We start from the raw sequence: 10,064 nt of genomic DNA, 5'->3' as shown, positions 1-10,064 counted from the left end.
CAGTTTAAATTTTCAGGGTCGAATTGAAGCTGAAATGCACAATATTTTAGTACCTACAGTGCTTGACAAGGATTCCTCTTGGTCATTCTTTGTTTCAAGCCCTGATCCTTTTCCAACATAAATAATAATAGTCTGAAATCTGTTCAATCCAATTCAAGTTGTAGGGAACTGAAGCCCATCCAGGCAACATTAAGAGCAAGGCAGGAAAAAGCTTTGGGCTGTGTGCCATTCCAACACAGGACCCACTCATGCTCACACTCACCCTTATACAAATATAGCATCACCAGTTAACATAACATGAGCATCTTTGGTGATGTGGGAGTAAATGAAATGATCCAATCTTTATTCTGAAAAATGTGCAGTATGTACAATTGTAAAATAGATTACACCAAGAGGGGGAATGTGCAAACAACTACTAGGGGTTAGTTTTGCACCGAGGACGTTGAATCAGTTTTAACTGCTATATTACCATATTGTCCTCCTGATATAATGTATTTTGGAAATTACATAAATTAATCAAATCTTATGATGTACATGGTCTATTACCTTCAAATATAAATCTACAAAATTAAAATGGCTAATAACAGTTCAAATCCAAGTGATGTGAATGGTGATTTGGAATAAAGAAAAACAGAAAACATGTTTCAAGAAACAGTTTGAAAAAAAGAAAATATGTCCTGGATGATCCACAGGAGTTCCTTTAATAGCTCACTTCAGCCATGTAGGTGGAATACTGTGAAGCACTAATAGTGCCAGCTGGCTAAAGTCATGTGGGGCCAGGGTGAAAGCATTATTATTAATGGCCTTGGGCAGCTGTGCCCAGCAGACTAAACCAGCTATGTCTGCTTATCAATGGGATAATGTTTTGTCCTTATAATATGTTTTGTGTTCAAGTCTTAACTCAACCATTTACTAAATTATTTATTATGTAAGTAATAGTATATTCCTGATTAGCAGCCTATTTACTTATTACTAGTAACTAAACAGAAGCTGATTATCTTATTACTTGATTAATTGTCAATTTAATCCATTTATCTTTTCCCGAAGGCTTCAATGAGTGCCATAACAGAACAAATCAACCCCGAGAGACTGCATAAGGTTCCCAGAACAACAATGGACAGGTCAAGGACCTTCTCCTTACAAGCCAGGCTTCTCCATTTTAGTTTCAAATGGAAAAGGGCAGGGAGAAGAAAGGACATGGCAGCCCCTGTCATGCTTCCTGTTAAGCCCATCAACAGGGAAAAGTGAGGTATGTACAGGGACACGAGGAATGTCACCAAAAGAAGACTGCCTCTCATGACCAGAGAGTAGGTTTGCTTTCTTGAATGTTCCAGATCCAGTGCACAAATACAGGTTTGCAAAATTTCAGTGGCGGCATAGAAAGGTAAAGGGTAGGATAAAAGCACTTTTACCAGAAGACACACATTAACCACAGTCCGAAGAGCAGACGGCAAGTTGTCAGTAATAACTTCCTTTGTTTCCTCACCCCAGGTCAGGAATCCCAGAACGGCAAAAGCTGTTTTGAAGATGCAGGCAATGAGATGTGTCCAGGTCATCATGCTCACAAAATTTTCTTGATGTACCATCTTTCCTTCTAGGGTAGGAAGGAAAATTTGGGATGTGTAACTAAATATAATGACCCCTACCGATTCAAGAAATTTTTCATAGTTCCCATAAAATGTGATTCTCCTCCATGACATTAGCGTTATGTGTGTCAGACAATATCCAATGACTATGAAGGTGATTATAAACTGGGCCAAAGAGCACAGAAGACTAAGTTTAGACACAATCCTGAGATCTTTGATCAGCAGGCAAGGCAGAAGTATGAAAAAAGCAATGACTGACCAGCTGGCTTGAGAAACAGGCAAGGAAGGAAAACTGTGATACATGAGGTTACCACTTACAACCAGGTACAAAATGCATGTCATCATTAGTTCCACAATTTGGGCCATATTGACTAATCTACCGCCAAGCCTGGGGAAGGAATGTTTGCAGCATGCATTGGCAATATCTTCATAGGTATTCCTCACTCGGACAGGTCGTCCTTCATCATCCTCCTCATAAAGGCAGGCAATGAGAATGTTGCCGGTGTAGCAGCAGATCATTGCAGCCAGTATGATGAGAAAAAAGCCAAGGTATCCACTGTTCAGAAGTGCATATGGTAGACCTAAAACAAAAATACCCTGCAGGAAAATGACAACAAATCTTTAGCAGTATGCATATTAATTGTTTTATCTCACTTTGCATTCATTTTTACTGTACTGTTTACTGCTATTGTAGTGTTTGTAACTTAGTAAGGTACTTTGTGACAGTGCTTATCATTAAAGGGGCAAGATAAAATGTCTGACGAATTTGTACAAGAACTAAGTGAAAGTTTTTTTTTTTTGTGATTTGGACCTACCATGAAACACTTAAGGGTGTGTGAGAAATACAGTAGTGCCCAGAAAAAATTTCCAGGGCCCAGAATTTGAACCCATGATTCAGCAACCTTTCAAAGGAATACTTCAGCCAAATATATATATATATCCACCCATCCATTTTCTAACCCGCTGAATCCAAATACAGGGTCACGGGGGTCTGCTGGAGCCAATCCAAAACCAACACAGGGCATAAGGCAGGAACCAATCCTGAGCAGGGTGCCAACCCACCGCAGGACACACACAAACACACCCACACACCAAGCACACACTAGGGCCAATTTAGAATCGCCAATCCACCTAACCTGCATGTCTTTGGATTGTGGGAGGATTTAATATATGTGAACCACCAAGAGGCATACAGCTCCACAAGCCCCGACACAGACAATCACACATTTTATTCAGGTGGAGAAGCGTTTTTCTTTTGTTCCCCACTTCACAGCACGGTATAAAAGCACTAACTAATATAAGACACAGTCCTTTTCTCTCTCTGTCTTTTTCTTCTTTGCCTATACTCTTCTTGCAAGCTTTGTCCTCCTTCTCCCAACTCTGGCTCTCTGACTGATGGTGAAGTGGCTTCTTTTATAGTGCACCCGGAAATGCTCCCAGGGCCTCATGCAAAACGACGTGTGTAGAATTCACACTAAAACATGGCGTACGGACAAAAGCGGAAATGTTGGTACACACAAAACAATCCAGAAGCATAAATCTTTGTTTTCACCAACTTTCACATTCTTCCGCTACATAAATCCCGGTCAGCGTGAAAAGTGACGCGCGTGCACGTGCTTGCTGTCCTGCCCCGTCTCTTCCCAGAAGTACGCCTCTTTGAATATGCAAATCAATATAAATAGCCCTTAAGCTCAGCGTTCTGTGAAAAGGCAATGGCAAAAGCACTGGGCAAATAGAAGAATTTCAGCAAATACCAAGTGTAGGCAAGGAAAAAGTACTATTTGTTGGTTTAAACAGTGATATAAACAACAAAAGGCAGTTGATCGAGTGACATAGAGTGCCGGAGAAACTTGAAAGCTCAAGTTCACAAAGTTGCACAGTGGCCGAAATAAAAAAGAAGTTGTCAGATATCAAAGTCACTATGAAAAGGCAAGTTGTAGCCCATCGTCTGAGAGTCATATGGAAGTTTATTAGGGTACAGAGAAAAGACAAAAAATAGGGACACTGTGGGGAAAAAAGCTTGAAATGTCAACTTTAATCTCGAAATTTCCACTTTTATCACGTAGCTTATTTTGACAATAAAGTAGAACATCATAAACTTAATCTTAAAATCATTTAATTTACTAGTTTCTCAAATCCCATTGCAACTAAAGTAGCACGTTAAATGCTTTGTTTTGTAAATGTTCTTTTATGTGCTCTATGTGTGTGAATCACTACGTGCTTCTTAAATGGGCTTTCTCTTCCTCAGGACACATAATTCATTACATTCATGATATTACAGCTCTCTGAATAATTTAAATACAGAGATGTACACTTGATATTATTTGTATGATGGTAGGAATTAAAGCATGTATTAAACAGGGGGGGTGCAGTGATGGTGATAAGCTTGCGCCTCGTCCAGCGATTGTTCCTGCCTCACGCAAGATGCTTGCTGCGCTGTGTGTGACCTTCAATGAAATAATTTATTGCAGCAGTACTGTCTCTTTCAAACGTACTAACCCCCAATTCCTGTCTTTCCTTTTCTTTCTCCAAGTAACCAATCGCCACAAAATCAACTCTGTAATAGATGTCAAGCCATCTGTAAGCTTAGAATGCCAATTCTTCAGAACTTTTAAGGAACATTGAAATATCTTCGTAGTACATTTTTAATTATTCTATCCTTCGTGTGTCATGCCAGCCCCAGCAAGAATACAACGTGAGGCAGGAGCAATCCCTGAACTAGCTTGCTCTGTGTCTCCGTGTCCTCACATCTATCTATCTATACAATATCAAAGTTACACGTGACTTTTTAAAAGTGCACATTTTATTGCTGTTTTCAGATTTTAATATGCTTAGTTAACAAGCAGAATGACAGTTCAACACATATCAATGAAATGCATCTTTTCAGAGCATTCATTAGACCAGCTGGTTTTCAGCATATTTAAAAACATAAGAACACAAAAAAACATAGAAATCAAAATGAGACATTTGGCATCTAATAGCTACCAAAACTACTTTTGGTGCTAGAGGATGGACATTCACTTCTACCACAGTTTGTCTGCTGCAGTGGGCTGGTGCCCTGCCCGGGGTTTGTTTCCTGCCTTACGCCCTGTGTTGGCTGGGATTGGCTCCAGCAGACCCCCGTGACCCTGTGTTAGGATATAGCAGGTTGGAAAATGACTGACAGACTGACATTTTGTCTATGAAGGCTGAAATTAGCCTTAATTTGGAGTCTAGTTACAATTTTCAATCATCTTATTGTTTCTCCTGTAAAGTATAATTGCAATCTGATTACATTATATATGAGAACATGGATTTAAGATATTATTATATTTGCTTTAGGTTGCAAACTGTAATAAGCTTGTGTTGAGATGTGTGCCTTATATTAAACTGCTAATGCAATAATTTAACATTTTTAAGAACACAATAGGAATAAAAAGTGATGAATGATTGTAACTTTAACAGGAGGTTTCTAAAACAGGTTTTACTATTTGTGATCTGTCAGTAATTGTAATATACAGCAGTCTGAATTTTTTTACCTTTGTTAACTATCCAGATTCTACATCTATTTTCAGCATTGTCCCTGATAATGCACAATCCTCTTGAGAACAGTATTGTCAAATTCTTACTGCAAATATAGCATGCACACGAGTAAATTCTATAGTTATATTTTCCTTTGTGCTTGCCAGTACAGAAGATAAATACAGGAAGTTATTTAAATTTCAGTAATAAAGCCCTTGCCTGGAAATATTTTTGTGATTATTCCATATTCATGACAAAGTTTTTTTATAAGGAAATCAAATGTATGTTGCAAAAATTATTTCCTTTCAAATCATGTTTCATGAGGAAAGAGACAATATTTTTTTTGTTTTCCTTTTAGTGTGGCTATCTCATCATGTTTCATATTAGTGGTTAGCACTGCTGCCTTACAGATCAAGTGCCCCGAGTTTGAGACCCAGACCTGCTTGCTATCTGTGTCAAGCTTTCATGTTCTCTTTCTGTTCATGTGGATCATTCTCTGGGTACTCCAGGTTTTCCTCCCAAATACCAAGCAGATGCATGTGTCGTGTTAACTGATGATTCTAATTTGGCCTCATGAGTGTTTGTGCATGAGTGTGCCCTTTGATACAATAATGCTCACACCAGAGCTATTTCCCACCTTAAGTCCTGTCAGGATAGGCTCAGCCAAGTGCAACCCTGAATTGGATTTAGCGGTTAGAGAATGTTGTGTTATACTACTGGGCATAATGTCATCATTTTTCACCAAGCAAATTTATTTTAATAAGACATATGTGTGCATATTCAAAATGTACAGCATGATTATATAAGGACGTCAATTCAGACATTCTCATGAGGAAGACTGAATGTCAAAGAAGCTACTGGTCAAATGAGCCCACTAGCTTAAAAACAGGAATGAGAGCAACTAAAAAGTAATTAAACTGGGACCACTTTAAAGGAAAATTCTATCTGAGAGGGTACTCTAGGCATTAGTATTATATAACTAAATTAGAATTTTTCCCATTATGATAAATGGGGAATATTTTTCATCCAAACAGGCATTTGTTTAATTAAGAGGCTCCCACTTGGTCAACTGCAGCAAGAGGTCATGCTCAAATAATTATTTTCTATTGAACAAAAAATGAAAATTCCAGAGTGTAAGAGTCATGTCCTGATATGTAAAAGGCACAGAATTGTAAGATATATATAGTGTAGTATTAATATATACAGTATATATATATATATATATATATATATATATATATATATATATATATATATATATATATATATATATATATACTGTATATAGTGTGTGTGTGTGTGTGTGTATTTATATAAAAATAAGAACATAAAAACCTATCTGTCTGGCAGGGTGCTGTATACACTTTCTCACCTATGTCAGAATACTCTCCTGTATCACACTTTGTATACTTCTTTGCCCTCTCTTCCTCCTAACAGTCACGTTCTTACCTGTGATTACATCCTGACACTAAGTTTATCCCTGTGGTGAGTAGAAGTGTCATAAATCTTGTTTTTTATATGTTTAAATCTATTCAGAATTAACTTTATTTTATTATTAATTTCTGAATATTTTCAATTTATAACTATATTTTTGATGTATTTGCTGTTTCATTTTGTGTCTGTTATTTCTTTCAGAAGTCACTATTTTTGGCATCCCATGTCATGGCAGTAGCCATGTTGTTTACAGTTGCTGCACCTGTTCCTGGCCATGTGATGTGGAAGTCATGTGGTGTGTTATGTCATGTCATTGTCACCGTTTAAGATGGCAGTATGATATTCTATTCATCCAAGTTTAAATTTCTGAATCTATAAATCTATAAATGGCTAGGCATTACATAAATAGCGAATGGATCATTAGATACCCAGAATTATTACTTTATTTTTTGACCTTGATTTTTGTCCTGTGTCAGGGGGCATATGGACCTTTCCAAGGCCTTATTTGGCCACACTTCGGAAGTGTGGCCAGAAGTAGCTCGTAAGGCACCTGGAGTCCTTCCAGGTGCCCTGTAAAAAGGGGCCAGTCCTATGGGAGGACTAAAGCCTGAGGAGGTGTGGAGGCAGATGGACTAGTGGCAAGAAGGGACTGTGTATTGGGGTGTTGTGTTGTTGGTGATTTGTGCACTGTGCTGTTGGAAGCAAGGTGAAATGCTCCCCAATTGTAAATAAATATGTGTAGTGTGGCAAAATCTGTCTCCTGCCTGTCTGTATCCGGGTTAGGGTAGCTGTACGCTATACTGTATAACATGCATAAGAAAGCTACAACCCATCCCAGTAAACATTGGGCAGAAAACAGGAACAATCCCTGAATGGGACACACAAGTACACACTCACACAGACCAATTCACATAACCTGCATGTCCTTTGACTGTGGAACAGAAACTGAAGAAATACCATATTAATCAGTAATTTTGTAACAGCTTCTTAATGAGTATGTATGTATCTACCAATTTACGGGTTTTCCTTTTAGGGTTGGGACGTTTTTTGTACCCAAAACCGCTGGAAATCTAAACTTGCTTTGGATAGCTTCTGTAAAATAATTGCTATTAGCCTCAGTTCCTGAGTTGTTTTCAGTGCTGCAAGGAAAGGCACCAGCCCAAGCAACTCTTTATTCATAAAACAGGTTTGGAAAATGGAATAATTAAGGTAATGAAAGATCATCCATGTTTAGAAGAGACCTAGAAGAGAGCAGCACTGTCAAATAGCCTAAGCTGTACATTTAGAAGTTAAGTTGAAATCCTGATGTGTGAATTTGAATTTGTTTCATGAAATGCATAAATGCAAAACTCTAAACATACTGCAATGCAGCAGTACTTAAATGAATTTCATCAACCTAAACATTACAGAAACAGCTAGACATAATCGGAATGAATTTGGTGTCAGTGTGAGTTATGTTTAACCACACTTGTTACAAGGACATTTATTTTATGACTACCTGTGCTGAGCAGCTGCCTATTCTGTATATATTCCTTACAGAACACTTTAGAGGGAATGGAAGATAATTTATTTTAGTAGAACAAGCAGAGAACATTAGCATGTTTATAAAGATCGGAAACAATGATAAAGCTTATATTTTCAATTGCTACTAGAAGCACACTGAGAGCAGAATAATGTTTAAAAGGGCCATAAAACCAGTGAAATACAGAATGTAATGTAAAGATTACCATAGATTTCGGAAAGCATGCAATGACTCATTTTCAACCCTCTTTTGTAATGACATTGCAGTGTTGGAAATATAGACTTTAAAAATCTGCAGTATTTTAAAGACTAATTTGAGCAAATGTGTTTTAATAAAATAATCAGAATGGTTATGCTGCCCTTTAAGTATACAGTCAAGCATCTTTAAGGTAATAAAAAACTGCTGGCTTTAAAACACATAACTGATGGCTTCTGTAAACTTTTACTAATGAGCACTATCACAAAGCACTTTGAGGTCAATAATATTACAAAGAAATTCAATCTGGTAATAAAATAGTGAATCTCATGCAGCTTTGAGCAAGCTCATTATAATATATTTTCAGTAAGAGTAGCACTCAATAGTTATTATGAATTGTAATTTCAGATGAAATGCATGTTTTAATTAAATACCCAGTTTGTTCCTATTTTTTAAACGATTTCCTCATTAGCTCAACTGTTCTTAAAGACATTAATCATCTCTCACTGTGCTGCCCCTGCTAAGTATATACCTGAATGGCATTGGTCACATTCCAGCCAGCCTCCCAGGAGGTAATCCGAGCAGAGGCAATTTCCAGACTTGGAACAGGTGGCTCTTCTGACAGCTGACCACTGCCATCCTCAACATGTCCATCTGGATCCTCTTCATCTTGTCTGTAAGTTCCGTCCAATGTATCCCTCAGGGCAAAACTTAAGCTCTCTTCATCAGAGTCTTCTGCAAATCCAAACTTTGTTATTTTCAGCACTCTGATTAAACTAGCTGGTGTTCCTAAATAGTTCATTTCCAAACAGTACAAAAAAAATAAATAAATAAAAATTTTATTTATTTCAAATAAAAATGTTTTCCAGATTTTGTTCAGGAAATAGTTGTGGTGCTGTCTGTGAATAGCCTGAGATGTATGTCTTAAAGCTCATGAGAGGAAAAATTGAACACACAATTGGTGTCAACCTTTTGAGTCTGTAGCGTTTACGTACAGCAAATAAGGTCTGGAGCCGACAAATACAAATTTAAAAGTATAATTTCACCTTTAACTATTCACAGATCTCTCACTCAGATGAGAGTGCTCAATAAGTGATTGATAGGTTGCAGTATTTTGAAGAGGCTGACATCTCAGCTCCTTGCTAGAAAGAAATTTCCACGAAGGGTTTGCAATTTGTTTCTCTCCGCTCAGATGATAATCTTTTTTTTTTTGCCATTTTGACTACTAAATACTATGAACATACCTTTTACAAAACCCTACTCCTTTAAAATCTATTAGTCTTTTATATTATAGAGGAACAAAACATCTGCTTATTTAATTAATGAAAGGTTGATGATGCCTAGAACTGTTGATACTGATCAAAAATTAACAGAAAAAACTTTAAATGGGAATGCATTTGTTTAAAAGTTTTAAAGGTGTTATTCTAGAGTAATAAGAGTGCTGTAGCACTTAGCATTGCTACCTGACCACTGCAGGAGACTGGGTTCAAGTTCCAGCCCTGTCATCGTCTTTATGGAGTTTTCATGTTCTTCCCGTGTTCAATGTTGTTTTTCTCCAGGTACTCTGGTTTTACACACATCACAAAGAAGTACTGTACATTGATTGGTAACTCAATTCTGAGTCTGCCCAGTGTAAGTGTGTGCACAAATGTGCCTTACAATGGAATCACACCACATGCAGGGTTGGTTCCTGCTTTATGCTCTGTACAGAGTCAAACCCAGAAATGGAGCAGGTTCATTAAACAAATGAATGGGTGGACGGGCTTTCCTCCACAATATAAATTTACTAAACTGTCCTGTCTTGTCATATGGTTAATCTCTTTGAA

The 10,064-nt window shown here is 37.5% G+C and overlaps 1 protein-coding gene across 1 annotated transcript; it reads right to left on the bottom strand.

The window, feature by feature from the left end:
• Positions 1–1,031: 1,031 nt before the first annotated feature.
• si:dkey-126h10.1 (vesicular inhibitory amino acid transporter) lies at positions 1,032–9,040 on the bottom strand. The gene is made up of 2 exons (XM_039749660.1): positions 8,771–9,040; positions 1,032–2,183 (listed from the first exon to the last, which is right to left on the bottom strand). The coding sequence occupies exons 1-2, from the start codon at positions 9,038–9,040 to the stop codon at positions 1,032–1,034; spliced, it is 1,422 nt and encodes a 473-aa protein (XP_039605594.1).
• Between the last annotated feature and the right edge of the window lie 1,024 nt (positions 9,041–10,064).

The sequence above is a fragment of the Polypterus senegalus genome, chromosome 3, assembly GCF_016835505.1.
Source record: "Polypterus senegalus isolate Bchr_013 chromosome 3, ASM1683550v1, whole genome shotgun sequence".
Lineage (NCBI taxonomy): Eukaryota > Metazoa > Chordata > Cladistia > Polypteriformes > Polypteridae > Polypterus > Polypterus senegalus.
The sequence above is the reverse complement of the archived record's forward strand: the minus strand, read 5'-3'. Positions and strand labels throughout refer to the sequence as shown.